The 20,402-nt window shown below is 50.1% G+C and overlaps 2 protein-coding genes across 42 annotated transcripts in view; one reads left to right on the forward strand and one right to left on the reverse strand.

The window, feature by feature from the left end:
* The window catches only part of LOC122369556 (coiled-coil domain-containing protein AGAP005037-like), a 107,629-nt gene extending 93,759 nt beyond the window's left edge, over nt 1–13,870 (forward strand). For 19 of the 24 annotated variants that reach the window (XM_043344388.1, XM_043344427.1, XM_043344412.1 and 16 more), the window contains 7 exons: nt 750–903; nt 2,846–2,965; nt 3,282–3,389; nt 5,497–5,595; nt 5,847–5,930; nt 6,160–6,244; nt 12,359–13,870. In XM_043344388.1, coding sequence (XP_043200323.1) covers nt 750–903; nt 2,846–2,965; nt 3,282–3,389; nt 5,497–5,595; nt 5,847–5,930; nt 6,160–6,244; nt 12,359–12,934 — 1,226 coding nt within the window. In that variant the 3' untranslated portion in view covers nt 12,935–13,870. Of the gene's footprint in view, nt 1–749; nt 904–2,845; nt 2,966–3,281; nt 3,390–5,496; nt 5,596–5,846; nt 5,931–6,159; nt 6,245–7,756; nt 8,249–9,634; nt 9,672–12,358 lie in introns of those variants that run through there. The other 5 variants (XM_043344491.1, XM_043344501.1, XM_043344518.1 and 2 more) reach the window with 3 other exon arrangements.
* The window catches only part of LOC122369680 (dynein axonemal assembly factor 11-like), an 80,810-nt gene extending 60,418 nt beyond the window's left edge, over nt 1–20,392 (reverse strand). For 3 of the 18 annotated variants that reach the window (XM_043344705.1, XM_043344688.1, XM_043344696.1), the window contains exons 1-9: nt 20,281–20,387; nt 18,223–18,403; nt 17,478–17,645; nt 16,775–16,949; nt 16,226–16,404; nt 15,923–16,007; nt 15,554–15,793; nt 15,084–15,249; nt 14,493–14,672 (exon numbers count right to left, since the gene is read on the reverse strand). In XM_043344705.1, coding sequence (XP_043200640.1) covers nt 14,532–14,672; nt 15,084–15,249; nt 15,554–15,793; nt 15,923–16,007; nt 16,226–16,404; nt 16,775–16,949; nt 17,478–17,645; nt 18,223–18,232 — 1,164 coding nt within the window. In that variant the 5' untranslated portion in view covers nt 18,233–18,403; nt 20,281–20,387 and the 3' untranslated portion in view covers nt 14,493–14,531. Of the gene's footprint in view, nt 1–8,294; nt 10,522–10,743; nt 10,752–11,671; nt 11,750–14,155; nt 14,673–15,083; nt 15,250–15,553; nt 15,794–15,922; nt 16,008–16,225; nt 16,405–16,774; nt 16,950–17,477; nt 17,646–18,222; nt 18,487–20,280 lie in introns of those variants that run through there. The other 15 variants (XM_043344658.1, XM_043344650.1, XR_006254460.1 and 12 more) reach the window with 14 other exon arrangements.
* Between the last annotated feature and the right edge of the window lie 10 nt (nt 20,393–20,402).

Raw genomic sequence — 20,402 nt, forward strand, 5'->3', positions numbered from 1 at the left:
TATTGAAACTTATTGTTTTGGTTGGTGCTACCTTGATTGAGCACGAAGGACATTCGAGGGCAAATTTTGCCTATGTATGATGGTGCAAAGGCATTTGGAGAGCAATTCATCCTTTTGTTGATTCCAGTTTTGTTATTATGTTCAGGGATTGACGGATTAATAGTTATTGTAAACGCAACAGATGTGTCTGTGTAGGCAATGCATGATTACATAACAATTGCTTCAGAGAAAATGATGCCTATTTTGCGAGTATGAAGCAACGCGAGAAATGCGGCACCTGTTGCTTTGAGTAGTTAAAGTTTCACGTTATTTTGATCCGCTTCAACAATTTTTTCTCGACTTGGCATTTGCATGTATGTTAAATGTTAAGCGTGCCATGTGCGTTATCATACACGGAACTTTCGAATCTCGACCAGCCGAATCAGACCAGTTTTCGAATCAGAATCAGACAGAATTTCGAATCAGACCAGTTGGTAAATCATGCAAACGTTTGGGTGACTCGACTGTCCAGGTTACCATAAGTTGTATTCGCCGTGGCAAACAAGCCAAATTAAAATGCACGACTCCTCCCAATTTTTTTTTATGCATGTCTCCCGCATCCCACCTCTTTGTAACCAACCAAAAAAAGTCCATTACACTTCAACTAGCGGTCTACTTCTCGACCACCGACCCTCCCCCCTCCCCCACCCCTCTCCTACTGCCACACATTGCGTGCTCGTCGCTCTGACCTCACCCTCTGCCACCGGCAGACCTTCACCTCTCGCCCGAGACGTACAACCAGCTGCGCAGTCTACAGAAGAAGGCGCACGACCTGCGACTGGAGATGCGGAAGCTGCGGCGACTGTCGCAGGACCACGCCACCGCCGTCAACGAGATGATTGGAGACACCTACTCCAAAATCAGGTACGGACGACAGACAGGCGATACAGGAGCACGGTGGAAAACAAAAGTACATACAGCAATGACATTGCAATGAAAGTGATGATAGATTATCACTACTCATAGTATTTCATTAAGTCTTGATTAAAGGGTCTTATTACTCGAAAGGGTACCTAAAGACCTTCCCTGCACGTTTCTGCACCCTTCTGCACGAGAAAGGAAGCTATCCACTTTTCCCAATGCACACCAAAAACAAGCTGAGTACTGCTTGTTTCCTAAATAGCTGGTTCTCTCCAACGCAAGTTAAAAGGAAACCAATATTCACATTTTTCCCAAATGCACGCTGAATATAGGCCATAGCAGGGCCTCGTCTAAGGAATTTTCACTGGGGGGGGGGGGGGGCCAGAGCCTGAAGGAGCCAAACCTAGGGTACCCCCAAATCCTGTTTTCTCACCGGATTTAGACCACTTGTTTTTTCATCACAGCCCTGACACCATGATTTTTTTTTTAACTAAAGGAAAAATAATAGGGCATCCGACCCATGGTTGAGCGTTTTTGAGTGGCAGTGCCTTGTCTAAGGAATTTACATGCCGAGCCTTATGTCGGGTGCCCACACGCATAGACTGAGCGCTTGCGGCTTGACTCTGAGCTCTGCCGAGTTCTGAGGGCTAATACCAGCTTCTGGACCCACGCCGGCCTCTATGGTAGCCCACGCTGGCTTTATATGATCCATACCAGGCTTTAAGGATCAAGCTGAGTGGAGACAGTATTTTCCCACTAGGGCCCCCTCAGACGAGTGTAATGCGTACGTATCAACTTGGAGACTGATGGCTTCTCACTTCAGGTGGATTCTCCGTAAGTCGTAATCGCCGTGGATCTCCGACACAACCTTAAGGTTGTCAGAGGCTATAAACTAAACAAAAAATGAAGATTTCCCCGTGTAGTAGTGCAATTTGAGGCCCGTTGGGACCCTACAGGCTGGCATTTGGCTGGCATTTGCCCACCGGGACTCCACGCCGACTTCTTTAGATAATCCAGCTGTCAGTTCCCGTCCCCACAGACAGACCACCAATCTGCGCCTACGTACGACCACCACGGGATCCTGCTTCATTACGACTAGGAGCTACTCTAGCCGCACACCGGTGACCGTCCAGCCAGAAGCTGGACGCCGCATAGTGAGGACGACGATAGGCAAAAACAAGAGATTGACGCCCCGAGGACAGAAACAACAGATTGATACGTAAAGGAGAAATTTTTGTCGGTAGAGCGTTGGACTCCGCGTGGTGAGGGCACGCGTCCCGGTTATAACAGTCCGGGTTCGAAGCGCGACAGAGTCGCTTGATGTTTGAGTCTCCTGGCGAGTATGTTTGCGGTTGGTGGCAGGCCGTAACCAGTCGAAGTCAGTGAGGGGACCGGCCGTGCGCGGCTATGTGCATACGTAAAACTTTGGGCTCTAAATTCTGCCATAGATCAGAAATTGCGCGATCGGAGGGTAGAGGGCAGGGCCAACGCAACAAGATCTGCTTAGCGGGGGCTCTGTCCTTGTGAATCCTTCCATTCAAAAGGTTCGGACTAAATTTATAAAAAAGAATATCCGAGACACGGAGTTGGGCGCCTGAAAAGACGAAATGTAACGTATTGCTGAGCGGAAAAAAATGGTTAAGGTCAGGTAAACAAAATAAACACTTGATAACAGGCCTAAGTAATCGGCTAGGTATCAATGTGCTCACATTGCATCCATGTTTCGTTTACACATTTGCTTTTATGTGCACTGACGCCTCGACCTAAAAATTCGTTTGCCTTTTGGCTATTGCCGGCCCCCCCAATAGTGACTTTTTGCCCTGACTGGGGGGGCCAGGCCGATGACTGCGGGGGTTTGGCCCCCCCAGTTAACATGTTAGACGAGGCCTTGGGCCATAGCCCTCTTCTCCCACGCCCAGTGTCACCGCCTGCCGTCTATCCGCAGAGTGTGTCTTCTATCGAGCGCCGAGCTGGCGTTTGGAGGCGGCGAGACCGAGTCTGTCCGGGTCCGGAAACAGGAGGACGCCTACAGCAAGGACGTGCTCGGAGTCGAAAAGGACCTCGGGTGAGCTCAGTTGCAGTCGTGCCGAAAAGAGCGACGAAAGAGGGAACAGAGAAAGGGAGAGAGGGAAAGAGAGAGGGAGGGAAAGCGGCAACAGTAGTGGGGAAGGAGAGCAAGGGAGGCAGGCAGAGAGTGGAGAGGGTGAGCAAGGGAGGCAGGGAGGGAGGGAAGAGAGAGGGAGCGAGAGAGGAAGGCAGTAAGAGTCTAACCCCGTGTCACGCAGGTCACTGACTAAAACCTATCAACGAGGCAACACCCACTGGTCATTCGCGTGTCCTGTGTACCACGTGTAACCCCCGCATCTCCCGCCGGCCGACAGTGAGGTGGAACAGCACGTGGAGGACCTCCGCAGCAATGTCATCAACAGAAGACGTCGGGTCAACATGAGCGACGTCGAGAGCATGGCGCTTGTCCTCAGCAGGTCCAGGTCGGTACCGATCTACCCCGGGTCGGTTCTATCCGCCGCACGGCAGGTAGCGCTCGATTCAGTGCTAGCTAAGGATAGAGGATGGATGGAGACAACCACTAACCAGTGCTAGAGAAGTCAAGTGGAAGTCTGAAAACAGAGTCACTTGCCAACACTGCTAAGCCACGTTCTGCCCAATATAAGCTTTGCTGTTTGCTAGCAAATACCCATAGGCCAGGAAGGAAGGTGATGTAGGTAAACATTCCTTTGCGTCGATACTCCGCTCTCTTTTCGTTCTATATCATTTAAATCGTGTTCAGCTCGTGTGTTCGCAGATACGTTATCTAACGGATTAACACCAGTATAACGCCTTTTGGGGCGACTAACGGAGCGAGCGAGAGGGTGGGCCTTGCACGTGCGAAATTGTGAGGGGGTACCTCCAACTGACTTGTGCACGGCACCCTACTAAACGGTCTCTAGCGATGTGCCAAATTTGGGCACAATCGGCCCAGCCGTTCTCGAGATCTGGAAGCGGCACCCTGCACGTGCGCACGTGCAAAATGGGTCCCAACTAGAGATTGCAATCCCGGGATCGGGATCCCGGGATCCCGACGGGATTTTTATCCCGATCCCGATCCCGAAAATCCGCCAATCCCGGGATCCCGAAAAATCCGTTTTTCACCATAAAAAGAATGCAGCCGCTGCACGAGTCTTATTTACACTGTTCATGGTGCTGCGTGACATAAAGCAGAGAAACTATTTAGCTGGCACCCCGTAGCGGCCGTCCACAATCGACCGTGTTGATAGCTCCCGGGTATCACCCACAGCGGATAAGCCGCTTAAATGTGTACGAAAAAGGGTCCCGAACGCCAAAAAATTGCAGCATCAGTGCTGCAACATCTTTATCAGGATCACGGATCGTTCAACGATTCTGACTTGTCCGTCCGTGGCCGGAACAAAAGAGGTCATCAAGACAGTCTTTGAGCTCGTGTCGCAGAAAGATGTCACAGATGTCACGCAAGTGACGGCAGAGCTCACTGATTCAAACCTTTAAGACGGTAGAGTGGAGCTCTCCCAGTCAGTGACTCTGCCCTCAAAGCGACTTCGGAGCAAAGTCTGAGAGATATTAGTGATGAAAGCGGAACCGGAAGGAGGTGAAGTGACCAAGCGACGTCTTGAAAACATTGTGAAATAGGGAGCTGCCAAATTTGGCGTAGACTGGTCGCGAGTTTTAAAATAGACAGACCTACCAGCAATGGCTTAAGACTGTCGCGCTAACTACGAGTAGCGTAGACGAAGAGTGAGTGAGGCGTGGATGTGCTGGAACCCGTCTTAATGACGAGATAGTAAACGCACTGGTCGACGCACAGATTTATAAAGGCCAATTGGGAATAAATGGTAATCAAATCGAAACGTTTCCTTCGCAAATTCAATCGCTTTTAATGCAAATGACATGGTCTAAGGATGGCTTTTGGTTGTGGTAAGCTAAAAGACGCAAAACATATATGTCAGTAGGAAGTCATTCTTACGACCTTTAAGTGACAAGACCGGGATCCCGGGATCCCGGGATCCCGAAATAAAAACTTTCAGGATCCCGGGATTGGCAAAACGCTCCGGGATTGCAATCTCTAGTCCCAACTGACTTGTGCACGGCACCCTACTAACCGGTCCCTAACTGTGTACCAAATTTGAGCGCAATCGGTCGAGCCGTTCTCGAGATCTGGAAACGACCCCTGCACGTGCGCACGTGCAGCAGCACCCCAACTCTGGCACATGGATATGCAGTGTCTAGTGGGTGCCTACCTACATGCCAACTTTCAGCGCAATCGGCCAAGTAGTTACCGAGATATTGCAACAATTACAAAACTGACACCTCTTCGTTTTGCACGTGGCACGTGCATAAGGGGTCACCCACATGCATCGGGAATAGTCCAATACTTGGTAGAAGGAATGAAGCTACCCTACAAAATTTACCGCATGTAAATCGGTCAAGTGGTTGCTGAGATATAAGCCTCGCAAAAGCGTGACCACGGCCGGCCGGCCGGCCGCCGCTCATACTCAGAAATTTCCGTTAATCTAAGGAAAGACTACGCTCGCTTCGCTCGCTCCGTAATCATACGTTTCACAGTAAGACGGTGGCTGAGCTACAGAAGCGTCTACCCGAGCTGCAGACGGAGCTGCGCGGACTGGTGGCGCAGGAGGCGGAACGGGTCAAAAAGGAGGAACGGTCAGTGCAGCACCCTATCATTCCCCTCTCGCTGGCAAGAAAACGAGATGGTTGAGGTTGGGAGAGGATTGAAAACGTGCTAGACGTTCTCATTTACATAAAACGGTAAACAAATACACGATTTTAGGCTAACTATGTAGTCGTGTGCTTGGGCCTAGACTATGATACAGGAAATATTATTCAATTGGCATTTCCAATTTGCATTACGCCTTAACAAAAATTTCGCACAACTGATTTCGTTCTTTTCCCAGGTTTATCGGAGAGGAACCGCTCCGGCTAGAAAATGCACTACGAAGAATTAAAAAGTTATCGGGTACCTTAGTAACATTAAAGAGGTAAGCATGAGCTATGAACTCTGATGAGTTAAGTGACAACCAACAGCAAATGCAGGGAACAAGCAACTTCTAGGCGCGATTGGCATTCATTCGAAAGAAATGCTGCCATCGATGACGGACACACCTTTGAACTTAGGAAAGAACTGACATTCTATGTTTTCTACATAAGGTTTTATTTTAGCATTTTAATTTGCCGCATCCCCGACTGAGATTTATTGCTGTGGCGCAGGCTGGCGTCCGTTCAGGAGCAGAGGGTACCCGACACGGAGGACGCGGCGGCAGGCGCCGCTAAGCCAGCCGACGCTCAGAGCAAGGTCAGACCGAGGTCGGGGCGGGTCACCGGTCAAAAGGGGGCGATGTGGAGAGGGTGTCATTGTGGGTGTGCTGTGATGGGAGATGTCAATGTGGTGTTGATGGGAACCGGTGTACTGTGGGGATACGTAACTTTTCCTCAGTGATACGCTGGTGTGTGTTCTAAATTGCATGTCTCTTGAAGGAACAGACATGGGTTAAAGGGACAAGTGCGTGTTTTGTGTTTCAATGACAGTAACTGTTTCTGAGAGTATTCTATGTCCGGACTCCGGAGGCATGAACACGAATCAAGTATATCATGGTTCATTTCATAGGATGAAAATGACCGACTAACTTCTCCTCTTCGAATGTTCGCTTCTCGATTCTCCTTCTAGATTTAAATAGTCGTTGCGCTATCATGAACAGAATGTCTGTTTCTCTATCAAAACATTGCTATCGTTTCTAAATACACACTACTTCATTCACAGAAGAAACACTTCTATTCGGGCTAAGTGAATGTCGATGCAAAATTTAAGCTGTTACCAGTAACAGAAACCACAGATTCTATTACATTTCGCTGAAATGTACCAGAAAAAAATCCGAGTTCTATGCTCGTTTTGGCATGGATGTAACTGTGACCTCTGAAAGCCATAAAGACAAGTGGTACATTATAATCAACCGTCGCTCATAACCCAGAAAAAAAAAATAAAGCTGGCATGTGCCATGTGCTGCAAGGAAATAGAAAATGAAACCAGAAGAATTAAACGAGAGACACTGAAATTAGCCAGTTTCAGTGTCTCTCAGAACCATGCAGCCGAAACCGGACCAATTTCAAAACACACCTCTGCATGCAGGCAATCCATCTCACAGCCCCCTGCCAAGGGAAAAGTCACCTCGCACGCATGGTAGCCGGTCTAGACATTTTCTCTGTCCGCCTTGCCGCCTTATCTCTGGCGGTTGCCTCTGCTCGTCTGCTCTCGCTCTGTCGCTACTCTCCCTTTCGTTTCATCTCTCCTGTCGTGTACCTGAGCTGTCAGTTGCACACACACACATAATATCCCCCGTGTACAGTTTTCGTATCGCCAGGGTGCAGAGACCGACTTTAGTGTCCGCTTGCGCTCAGAACTAGATATCATAGCATGGATAGGGATGGAGGCTGCGCAAATGGCCGAAAAAGAGCTCAATGTGGCATCTACTTTTTCAAAAGTACGAAATAAACCTAATCTAAACTAACTTCGAGACCACAAAACCATTTTGACGTCATTTGATGCCATTTCAGAAGTCATTTTATGCCTTTTTCATTTATGCAAAAAAATATGGCAAAACCTTGATGCCCAAGAAGCCATATCGGATGTGGCTTCCACTCGACTCCTAACGTTCTGGCCGCTGCCGACCGTTGCGCTGCCTCCGTCCGAGTTAGCGTGTCGGTACCAGGTGCGGGCGAGTGTGTGTGATTTTTGTGACGGGCGTCGCGGCGCGCTGCGCGTGTGTGATTTTTACCACTAGCTGACAGTAGCGTTTTTCCGTATTGGTAGCGGCTGAAGCATCAGTGGCGGCAGAGCTCGCTGTTCAAGGACAGAGTCGCCGTCAATGAGTAACGGACGCCCGCAGCTCTCCGTTGTTGGCTCTCGGTGTTGCTCCCCGCTGGCCCCGCTCGACGCGTCGCTAGACGCCGCCTGGCTGTGCGCCCTCACCCCGCAGCCCGCCCAGTGCCTGATAGATGGGTGTTTTATCCCGCTACCCCGCGTCTGTGTGGCATGCGTTCCTCAGAAAGCAGGCTGGCCCAGCGGTCCGGCGGGTCATCCGGGCTGCGCTCGCCTCAGTGGCTGCGGTGCTGACGATACCTTCACAAACACAATGTGATGGCGATCGCTTTACAGGCGTTTCTGAATGTTATTTGACAACGGTTTTGAGTGGCTTTGATTTGCTTATTTGACTGAAGCCTGAATTTGCTCATGACTGTTGGTTGTCTATGACAATGATGACGCCAATGCTCTGATACATTTGAATGAATCATGTTACAGAAATATCGCATGTTTTATAACGCTTACACACACTTGTTACAAGTCCATGTCCGTCCAAAGAACACTGTGAGTTTATTTGTCCTTTTCAGAACTTCGCCCTACTGTTGTAGAGCATTAGGTACAGAAAATAACAATTGTTGCATCGACATACTGCACATCTACGTTTTGTGTGGACGACGCAAAGGCATCGATAGATGCCTTCAGTCTTCCTACAGTTCAATTATTTCTTCTTGTCTGCATATGCAATGCATGTTGATAATCATCCCAACTATTCAAACCGATGATAGATGACGTTATGTTATTTTGAAATGAAACAATGAACTAATATCATAAAAATAAAATAATCAAAAGTTAATTCCCAAGATGTAGCGATGAAACAGGAATAACAACATGTAAATAAACCGCATTCACCTAAACAATAAGTGAAAACGATTTACAAGAATTGCATTTGCCAAACCTTTCACTCCATGTCAATGATAGTACCTACGATACCATTTCAAACAATTCACGAGAAGTCACATAAGTACGGTCATGCACGTACGGTAAAATTCCACTAATCGTTTCCTCATATAAGTTGTGATTTGTATGTGTTCGCGCCTAGATGGTCATTTAACAGTCAATCGAAAGTAGTAGAGTGGAATCTTGATCTGCCAAGATCCGTTTTCCAATTTGCTTTGAAACGACTTCGAAAATAGATTTCCAGAGGCACGAAGTACCCACGAAAAGATCGTTGTTCGCGGACAGTGCAACGGAGCAGCGCAAGGTGCAACGGAGGATCCTCCCTTGCACGAACGTAATCTCCTTACTTACCGGTCATTTGTGTAAACATTCCAGAAATCAGCAAGAACAATGTAGATTATATAAGCAATGAGAAGTAAAACAAATTACTAAGAGTTATGGAGCAGTAAACACAAGTGGAACACAGAAAAAATAGGATTGCTATTTCTTTATAGTTATTTCGGTCAAAGTAAACAATTGCAGCTTAAAAGACAAGCTAAATTTAAAACCATGACTCACGGCTAATGATTAGCCGTTCATGCATGACAGACAAATAGCGAGTGTAGCGAGTGACAATGAAGCCATACACAAATGTATGCTTGACAGGCACTTCAGGCATTAATCAATGTGCCTACCAGAGTGATTTAGGCATTACCTATGCCATGTTTCAATAATACAGCGATTAATTTCATATCCGCAATATGAGTAGTAAAGGATAAAATACATGTAGTTTATAACCACAGTAAACCGCAACTAAAACATCACGGTTTGCGTACCTATTTTCGGAATAAATATTACCATTAGTGTTTCATTGGTTGTTCGACAAATAGCGTTGACCTCGGCTGTACCGATGCCTTACACGCGGATACTGAGTTCAAACCTTTTCTGCAGGCGCCAAGGGAGGACCCTCCGCACATTGTCTGAACAGGTCAGCTGAAACCCACCCGCCCCGCCCCTGACTAACACCTCCCCCCCCCCGCTGAAAGTGACTAACGTGTGTTGGTAGCGACTCCCTGAAGACCCATTCACCACTTCCTTCCGTGGTCTCACGCCGAAAACATTACCGTCAGCTTTGGCTGCTGCACTTCCCATCGCTTGGATAGAACACCAGGCAACCTTTTTAAGCCTTTGGTCTAACCGACTGCCCGCCCCGACCTGCCTGACCTAACTACTTGCATCTTTCCTCGACCAGACTGGTTCAGTATAATACCCCTCCCCCATGCCCGGTCACGACTGGTTGCATGCATGTCAACAGCGACCCGATTAACCGAGAAACCCGGGACCGTACTTACCCAACCCGCAGCTAGAGCTCCCCGCACCACCCAGAGGGACTAAACGGGTCTAGACTGCTTGCGGTAGTAGAAAGTAGAACCCCTTAGACCACGCTCGATGAAGAGCTCCAACCCTGTTTGGTTCACTTATGTAGAAGCACATTATCAAATGAGATGCAGGAAATACAACCCGAGTTCTTTGCGCTTGTTGCATGGTTGCACTTGCTTGAAGGTGACGCTAGACCCAGAGGAGGGTGGACATTGGACTTGGGCTGCCTTGGAATGCTAGGGAAGCACCGCATGCAGTTTTATTTAGCAAAGCGAGTGTATGGTTAACTTTAACTAGGTATTGGCTAGTTGAACATTGCCGAAATAATTCACCGCTGGCATGCATCCGGGACCCAAACCTCCATGAGCCCAATATGTTACGGCGATGTGTAAAACAGTGGCTACCGGTCTTCAGGGACATTGGTTGCGGATTTCGATGTGTTGCGGGCTATTGGACATCTGAAACAAATAACGACGCATTAGAGCTATAATGGCATTAAATGGTGTGTTATAGTAAGGTAGCTTCCTATAAATTTTAAACGAATTTGAAACTGAATACGAATGAAACATCAAGGAACAACTACGAAATATTACAAGTGTTACCTTTCATAAACCCTGGATTAATGGTTACATTATTGAATTAAACTTTCATATCTTACCTAATCAAACGTTACCACTTACCATTCCATCTGTAAGGTCTTCGTCGTCTAAATTTGCGGCATTGTTTTGCGCCCGTAGTTTGAAAACCGTCAGGTCACCAAATTGTAGACGGTCAGAATAGACTGGCCGTTCATGCGTGTGTCGGGGGGACGGTGACTGGCGGTGCGTTAGTGCCTGGGTGCCAGGTGCGTTCGAAGGACATGGCCTTTGCCTCATGCCTGTTTTTAGAACGCACTACCGCCTCGGGCCGAGTACAAAAGCGGTGAATGAGAGTGAAGCGGGGTCTTCGGTGCCAGTTCGCTGCTGAGTGCGCTGCTCCGAGGCCCCTCCGACGAATCACCGCTGCTGGCTTGGTCTCAAGGTACGGTCCCTGGGCACTGGGAAGATGCGGGCTCAAAGGTCTTCCTATAGATAGGTTTGGAGCTGGGGAGGCGGATAACCTTTTATTGCGAATGCGTTAGGGTATGATAGGGTAGTTTTGCGCGTTATTTTGGCGGCCTTATTGATGTGTTTATTTTCTCATGGCAGTCCATTACTATTTTGGTGTAAATACATTGGGGCTAAATCGATAGCATCTTTACATGGAGGTTTTCACGAGAAGGAGGAATGAAAGAGCGGGAGCATTTTCAGTCGGCACTATAGTCCTGCCAGTTTGACTTTGAGTGGCTAAGTGTTTGGTGCATATTAGATTAGTATACCCATCGGCACGCTACCAACCGCGTGGCTACCAAATGGCGAGCATTCACCACTGAACCACCCGAGTAAAACGGCCCCACAGTAGTTGCATATATAGAATGACAGTGGCCCGGGTGGCAGACGGGTTAACGGCACAAAGGGAGACGTCCCTGCCTAACACTAGTCACGTAGAGTAAAGTAGCAGATAGCTGATAAAGGGGGAGATAGCGACAGACCCACAGGACCCGGGGCTCGAGTCTCCACCCCTACACATCATTTCAGGTCCTTTGCCATCTGACAAACTGTTATCTCTCCATCGATCAACTCGACCTTCAGAGAGATCAGTAGCATCCTGAAAGAGATATCGCTTTTCTTTTTCTTGTCCCATTTCTCATATTTTGGGATGTCCAATTTCTCAATCGTACCGATGCATTGACGTGAAACCTAACGCTCTTTAAATGTCCTGATTTTAGCTGTTTTTATTGATGTTATTGCCAGCTTTTTTAAAGCGTTTGATGTTGTACGATCATTTGATACAGTGGGCTCTGCTCGCATTAAAATGCATGAGGCGCTGCAATGGCCTTAATTTTAATGTCGTCGATGGCCTACGTTATTGGCCCGCAGTTATACCAAATAGCTTTGTACTGTATCGACTGGAAGATCACGTAACTCTCTCACTCCGCCCATGATCAATGCTTCTTAACAAAATCTACAGCATAATATGGTAGCAGGTTAATATCATGCCACTATATTTTGATTTAGAGAGCATCCTGTCACCACACAACCACTGAAGGTTGCAAAATATATCCGGTGGCGTTGGAGAAGGCTAGTAAAGTAGCGTCAGTGACCACTGACCAGCTCGCTGCTGTGTTGAGCTCTAGCCACGACGAGGCCTTCTCGAACAGAAGCCGAGGGTCTGTCTGACGAGGAGCCTGACTGACGCCGCCGTGTCCCGTTGCAGCTGCCGGCCGGTGCCTCCGCCGCGGGCCACCAGTCTGCCGCCGATGAGCCGCACACGCTCCGAGCAGCCGGCGCCGCCGGCGCGGCCGGAAACTCCCTCGATGCCCTTCTGAGCGAGCTGCAGGACGGAGGTGGCAACGGAGGAGGCGCGGCGGCGGGCACCGGCGCGGAGCCGGCGCCTCCGCCGCCGCCGCCGCCGCCGCGCACCTCCTCCCGCAGCCCGGCGCGCAGCGAGTGGACGCGTCCTCCTGCGCCGCTCAGCCGGGCCGTGTCGGCGCCGGGCGCCGCGCCGCTCTCCTCCACACTGGCGCTGAGCGACGAGAGCCTGGGCCGAGACGCCGCCTCGTCCAGCTCGAGCAGCAGTGAGAGCGTCAGCTCGCAGCGGCCCACCGGCGCCGCAGAGGCGCTGCAGCGGCGCGAGGCGGAGCTCCGGCGCAAACAGGCGGCCCTCCAGCAGCAGTATGCCCGGCTGCAGGCCATGCACGGCGCCCCGCCGCGGCCGGCCGGCGAGGCTCAGCCTGCGGCGCCGCCGCTAGAGGACTCTGACCGGCCGGCGGCGGCTCAGCAGCAGCCGTGAGCGGTGAGACAGAGCTCCGGCTGCACAACCATCGGCACCGGCGCCGGCCAGTTGACCCGATTGCTCAAGGCCATATAGCACGTGCGCCATACTCTGGCTCTGCGCGTGGATGTAGTGCAATTGCGCTTGTCAGAGTAGAGAGAGTGGGAGAGAGTGGGAGAGAATGTGCAATGTTCGATGCAGGGTGTTCTTGCTCATGCCCGCTGCAGTCCCATATTTATTCGTTGACGGGTCCCACTCAGCTTGAGCGCAGCCTTACGACTCGCTGTTCAGTGCCAACGCGCTTCTCTCCCCGGTGAACAATGTCCCCCGCCTTCCCATCCGCTCCCGCCGTCACCCCACCCTCTCCTGTGATGACCGGTTCGAGCCGGTCGCCGAGCGACGCTCGCTTGTTATGTTTGACGGATTGTTGTGTGCGTTGAAAAGCTCGCCGCACTGCCCCCGACGGCAGTGAGGCGGCCAGAGACCGGGCGCTGTTGTGTGCTGAGCTGGAATCGGGTAAAGGAACGACAGAACGCGAGAATTCAGACGAATCGCGAGATGGGAGAAACGAACCGGCAGGCTGATGAGGTATGAGACGAACATTCGACGATTGGAGTGGATCTGTAACTGGCGGAACTGCGTGCCAAATGTGGAACAGAGCGATACGACCGAACCCATCTCATCGTAACCCCGCCGCCACCTCCCACTGGAGTAACTGTGGGATCGGCAAACCTGGTGCCAAACTGTTACGGACCAGATCCTTACAGTCGCCCGCAGGGGTGCGGCACACCGGCCGGCTAATCAATACAGGAGGACGCGAGGGTGAGCGTGGGGCTGAACGGACGGGCCGTCCCGGGCCCCGGCAGGGTACTGTTGAAGTTGGAACAGAACTGATTGTTGTGGAGATAGGCCGGCTATGTTTCTATGAGGCGCAATAAAATTGTGACTGCCAAACGCGGCTGTTTAACTCGGATATCTGATGTAAGTTTTACATCAGGCGAGACTGCGCTATTTCCTTTTTGTGTGATGGTAAGGGAGACAGACTACCTTGTAGGCAGCTCAATGTAGCACAGCGACACTGCTGGTAAGACTCAAGAGGTAAAAAGCTACGCTAACCAAGAAAGTAAACCTCGTCGTCTTTCACGCAGTTGCTCGGGAGTTCAAGGGATTCGGCCGTCACCTTTCTAAATGAAAGCAGAGATACTTACAATTTCAATGTGGAGCGATAGAAAGACGCAACGCTCTTGTGATGGTGTAATTCCTCCTATAGTGCACTCTGAATAGAGTAATTACGACAGGCCTCACTGACTAGAAAATGTTGGGAAAACGGAATGACACATGACAGACCACACACTCGCCCATGCATGTTAGTACTCAGCAAAGCAAGCGTTAGTACAGCGGCCAGCGGGCACACCAGATCTGTAGGACAGACGAACTGCTACTTAGCTACCCACTCATTGGAGACTTGAATAGCAGTTTGTATCGAGATCCCGCCGCGGTTGGTCTCCGACGACAACTTAGCACAATCATGGTGATCTCTGCCTAGCGAACTACTGCGTGAGATGTCAACGCTGACCGTAAGAGCTGCTCCTCTCCAGCTGGGACAACCAGACGGTCAGATGAGCGGCGGCACCTCCGGATGGTGATCTTCCGCCGCTGGTGCGGCTGGCGCTGGTGGTGCTGCCGATGGTGCCGGCTTGGACACCGGGGCAGCCGGTGGTCGCCGAGACGGTGTCCGCTTTGGTCGCTCGGCGAACTGGGGAAGAGCAGTTCGTTCGGTCCATGGCGGGGATATGGAAAAGTATTGCACAGAGGCATTGCACAGTGCACACTGCACATCAAAACGAGTGGACTGCGGTCACCACTTAGCCGCTCTGTTTAATTGTTCATCATGTCGGTCAATTGACGTATGACTCATTTGCTTAGGTAACTGCGTATAGGCAAACCTAGTTCCGACACAACATGCACCACAATCAATCACACAACTCAGTATCCACGTTTATCGTACCCACCTGACCTCAATACACCTACCAACCACTTTCATCACTGATCACTCCCACAAAGCCGCGCCATTCGATCTGTACCCTCTCACCCTCGTCCGTCCCGATAATGAAGATGATGATTTGGTTAGATCGTCCCCACAACGCCCAGCAGCAGCTTAACCTACCTTTGGCATGGTGACCACCAGTTGACCGGTGACCTGGGACCGCTGCACGGTACTGGAGTCCGTGAGAACCTCCTCCGGCAGGACCAGCTGGAAGGGCCGCTGGCGCACCAGCACCGTCACGTGCGTGGGCTGCACGTCCACCTCCAGTAGCGAGGTGTCCAGGTGTCTGAGAGGAGGGGAGACATTAGTGGGTAAGGAATGGTGGGAACACAATGAGCTGTTATTGAGAGCCAGACTGAATCGCAAAAAAATACGTTGGGCAAACGTACCATGCCAAGTTTGCTCGTGTAAAACAAATTTCCACACCTTACAACGAACGGCAAAATATTGAGCATCCCAGATTTGCGTCACGAGCCATATCGCTAAGACCTAGGCTAGCCCATTACCATTCTCAATCATCACACTATATCACAAATACACTCTATTTCCAACCTCTCTTCCTCCATAGTGCACTATAACACCCCACTCACTTATACAGATCGAGTCTGAGCACGAGCCGGTGCTGCTCCTCGTCATCTTCCAGTTCGAATTTCAGTCCGGTCGGGTTGACGTTCAGCGGCCGGCCGTCGTCGGTCACCAGCCGGATGGGACGCGGCGGCGCCTCCCACGGCGGCCGCTCGGGAGGCGGAGGTACCGCCCGCGAGGCCGCCACCTGACGGTGCAGCTCGCGTCGAGACTCGGGCGTGTAAGCGGTGGTCTCCGACCAGAATCTGGAACAGGAAGAGTCATTCGGTGATGACTGGCGGGTCTGGTGTTGAGGTGGCCAAGCTTTGCATTCGTGCTCACTGCTCCGATATTCTGTGAATCTCAAATTGAGATAGGACACAATATATGCTTACTTTTTCCTTTCCTCTTCAGTCATCTCATCAACATTTACTTCGGGTTTAGCTTCTCGATCAGATTCCTTTTGTTTTCTTCGTTTCTCTGCAAACAAAATAAAGACATATGAGTCGTTAGTGTAGAAAATTCACGACGCTTCTATAAAAAATCACCAGCTACTTTAAGATAATAATCGTTGTTAATTTATATTATTTTATGTAGATTATTCTATTCGTTATCCATCGAGGTTCTTCAGCGCCAACAAATAAGAATCCACCAACCACCCACATTCTTCCGACCACGCCGACCCTATCAGAGCTCACCCAGGTAGCATTTCTGCTGCTGTATGATCTCGTCCTGCACTGCGGAGAAGCGCTGCCGGGCCGTGATCCGCTCCGAGTGTTCTATCCGGGTACCGTCCAGGGTCTGCAGCTGGGGTAAGGTGACAGCCACCCAGTCCCGGTAGCCCTCGTAGTCGGCACACGGATTACCCGTCAGGTACCTGAGAAAGCGGGGAATACGGTTATGTTGGTTCAGTAAGATGATATGTGCATGATCACTGACCAGTGTTGGTCCCGATATCGCAGCAAGCATACTCAAAACACAATGTTTGCAACATTTAGACAAGGAGAACACCAAAACCACCGAGCTTCGTACATCCGGAGCCCGGTGTCAAGTTCCTCGCCCGACCAGTCCCCACTCCCCGGATCGACGTAACACGCGCAATAAGGGAGGATACAGAAGTACCCGAACCAGCTCGAGTAACCCCAATACGTATCTCAGGACGGCAATCGATACAGACCGAGGAGGTCGAACTACAATACCCTCACATCGAACTATCCATAAGAAGTGGCCTACGACTGTCCACTCACAGTTCCCGGAGGTGCTCGTTGTGCTGGAGGCTGGCCACGGACGTCAGCTCGCCGATGAAGTTCAGCGTCAGGTCCAGCTTGGTCAGGCTCTCGCAGCCCTCCAGGTTCTCCACGCGCTCGATGCTGTTGAGCGCCAGGTTCAGGTACTCCAGCTCCTTGAGACGACTCACATTTTCTGTCGAAGGCGATGAGGTAAAAATAATAAAGCATGCGATTATAAATCCAACCATTCACCATTATGTTTGACAGGAATGTTTGCACTGGCGGAAAACGAATGCATGACTTTATCGTGGCACGACCCCGGTCGCGTTCAAGAAAAGTTTTTTACGATGTAAAAGACCACCGCATCTCCTTCAGTTCTATAAATTTGATTTTATACTTTAATCGATACTGTAATTATATACAATTATCGATTTGACAGAACTTACACCTCAAGCTTAAACCGTAAGGTGCTAGCAATTCATAATGAATCCACCTTTCAGCTGACAGAACGAAATCCATGCAGCGACACAAACAGCGAAAACGGCGAGAACCGGACGGAAACTGTTCATCCTACCCATTGATCAGCTATCAACCCACCACACTGATAAATGATCGGTTATGTTGATCCCCATCGGCTTTCTACTGCCCTTCTCTCTCACCTATTTCTATTATCTATTATTCTATTATTATTATTATCACCTATTCTCTCACCCGCACTCACCTATTTTCTCGATGAGGTTCGACTGCAGGTAGAGAATGCGCAGACGGCGACACCATCGATCCAAGTGCTGAATCCGTTCCACATCGCACTGGTGTAGCGACAGCTCCTCCAAGCTGAAGATCTCTTTCTCATTGTGTTCGGCCCGCTTCCGGACCAGCTCCTCAGTTACTGCCGCAAATGACGAGCCGAAGATCACGTATCAAAATACTGGGCACTGGCAACGGAAATATGTACAGCCAAGCATTTGTAAGCGCTCATAACAGACAAAACTGGTGGGACCTATCGTGAACACTGACAGTCGCTAAGTGTTCGGTTTATTATCAAACAAATATCCTTCCGTTTCAAACAAAGCGGCGGTCCGAGTGTCGAGAAAAAAAAAAACTTAAAAAGCTACGGGCTAACTCGGGCAAATACTGACTGTTTCGACTGTAAATTGGTCTGCATGTGCAGGTAGACCTGCAGGCAGAATATATGTCTGGGCATCGCCGCGCAATAAAAGCTGATTGTGATGTGCATGTCCCCGGGACCAGAGCCACACCGGCCACCGGGTGCCAGAACGGGCAGTCCCGGCGGCTCATACCGCATTATTTCAATTTAGATCGGTGACACTATTGCACTGCATGGTGGGCTCACATAGCTCATCAAATGTCAACAATCACGCTGGAAATGCGTGTGCCACAGCATCATGAAATTGAACCCTTGGAACACAATAATGACATTTAGGCTGGCCGCCCTTAAAACTTACTTAACACCATTTTTGCTTGAAAATGGAAGCCTGGGTCACGAAGAATCAAAATGGAACATCACACGAAAAAGGTTCTATCTTGCGCTGCCGATGATCGACAAAAAAACATCCAAGCAAATAACCGACCGGTTTTACACATCAAAATCGACTTGTCCAAACTTCAGCCCAGAGCAGGGCGCCGCTTCAGCCACAAAGATATCGAATCAAATGTCCGTGAAGTTAGCGTCAGCAACAGCAACGAATACAGCGTCGGATTCAGAATCGCTTCAAAAAGTGCCATTAGGTCAATTGGGGGACGGGGAACACGAATATGACATTTATTTTGCCCTAGCTCCCTTCCTTCATCCCTTAATCGTCCCTTAAAGGACGGGGCGCGTCAAAAGTGCCCCAAGGCTTCGTCTGATCGCCAAAATAATGGTCGCAATCGATTCCTCGGGTCAATATCTAACCTCAGTCGAAGGTTCCAGACCTGTGGCTCCTATCCCTCATCCCTTAATCGTCCCTTAAAGGACGGGGCGCGTCAAAAGTGCCCCAAAGCTTCGTCTGATCGCCAAAATAATGGTCGCAATCGATTCCTCGGGTCAATATCTAACCTCAGTCGAAGGTTCGAGACCTGTGGCTCCTATCCCTCATCCCTTAATCGTCCCTTGAAGGACGGGGCGCGTCAAAAGTGCCCCAAGGCTTCGTCTGATCGCCAAAATAAGGGTCGCAATCGATTCCTCGGGTCAATATCTAACCTCAGTCGAAGGTTCCAGACCTGTGGCTCCTATCCCTCATCCCTTAATCGTCCCTTAAAGGACGGGGCGCGTCAAAAGTGCCCCAAGGCTTCGTCTGATCGCCAAAATAATGGTCGCAATCGATTCCTCGGGCCAATATCTAACCTCAGTCGAAGGTTCCAGACCTGTGGCTCCTATCCCTCATCCCTTAATCGTCCCTTTAAGGACGGGGCGCGTCAAAAGTGCCCCAAGGCTTCGTCTGATCGCCAAAATAAGGGTCGCAATCGATTCCTCGGGTCATTATCTAACCTCAGTCGAAGGTTCCAGACCTGTGGCTCCTATCCCTCATCCCTTAATCGTCCCTTAAAGGACGGGGCGCGTCAAAAGTGCCCCAAGGCTTCGTCTGATCGCTAAAATAATGGTCGCAATCGATTCCTCGGGTCAATATCTAACCTCAGTCAAAGGTTCCAGACCTGTGGCTCCTATCCCTCATCCCTCAATCGTCCCTTAAAGGACGGGGCGCGTCAAAAGTGCCCCAAGGCTTCGTCTGATCGCCAAAATAAGGGTCGCAATCGATTGCCCGCCAAAAAAGTGCCCCAAGGCGATCAGACGAAGCCTTGTGGCACTTTTGACGCGCCCCGTCCTTTAAGGGACGATTAAGGGATGAGGGATAGGAGCCACAGGTCTGGAACCTTCGACTGAGGTTAGATATTGACCCGAGGAATTGATTGCGACCCTTATTTTGGCGATCAGACGAAGCCTTGGGGCACTTTTGACGCGCCCCGTCCTTTAAGGGACGATTAAGGGATGAGGGATAGGAGCCACAGGTCTGGAACCTTCGACTGAGGTTAGATATTGACCCGAGGAATCGATTGCGACCCTTATTTTGGCGATCAGACGAAGCCTTGGGGCACTTTTGACGCGCCCCGTCCTTTAAGGGACGATTAAGGGATGAGGGATAGGAGCCACAGGTCTGGAACCTTCGACTGAGGTTAGATATTGACCCGAGGAATCGATTGCGACCATTATTTTGGCGATCAGACGAAGCCTTGGGGCACTTTTGACGCGCCCCGTCCTTTAAGGGACGATTAAGGGATGAAGGAAGGGAGCTAGGGCAAAATAAATGTCATATTCGTGTTCCCCGTCCCCCAATTGACCTAATGGCATAATATGAAGCGATTCTGAATCCGACGCTGTATTCGTTGCTGTTGCTGACGCTAACTTCACGGACATTCGAATCAAGGGGGAAAAGGTCAAAGCATTATATCTAAAGCACACACGTGCGTTGCTTAGTTACAAGGTAATCACAAGAAACAAATCAAACAAATAACGCGTTCTTCACCCAACTTAAGAATCGGAGCCAAGGCCCTATATACCATCGGAGCTCTATATAGGGCCTTGGAATCGGAGCATTATTCGGAGGGACGACACTACGGTCGAAACCAAAACAAAACAAATCCTCAA

Source organism: Amphibalanus amphitrite, unplaced genomic scaffold, assembly GCF_019059575.1.
Source record: "Amphibalanus amphitrite isolate SeventyFive unplaced genomic scaffold, NRLGWU_Aamphi_draft 000034F_arrow, whole genome shotgun sequence".
Taxonomy (NCBI): Eukaryota; Metazoa; Arthropoda; class Thecostraca; order Balanomorpha; family Balanidae; genus Amphibalanus; species Amphibalanus amphitrite.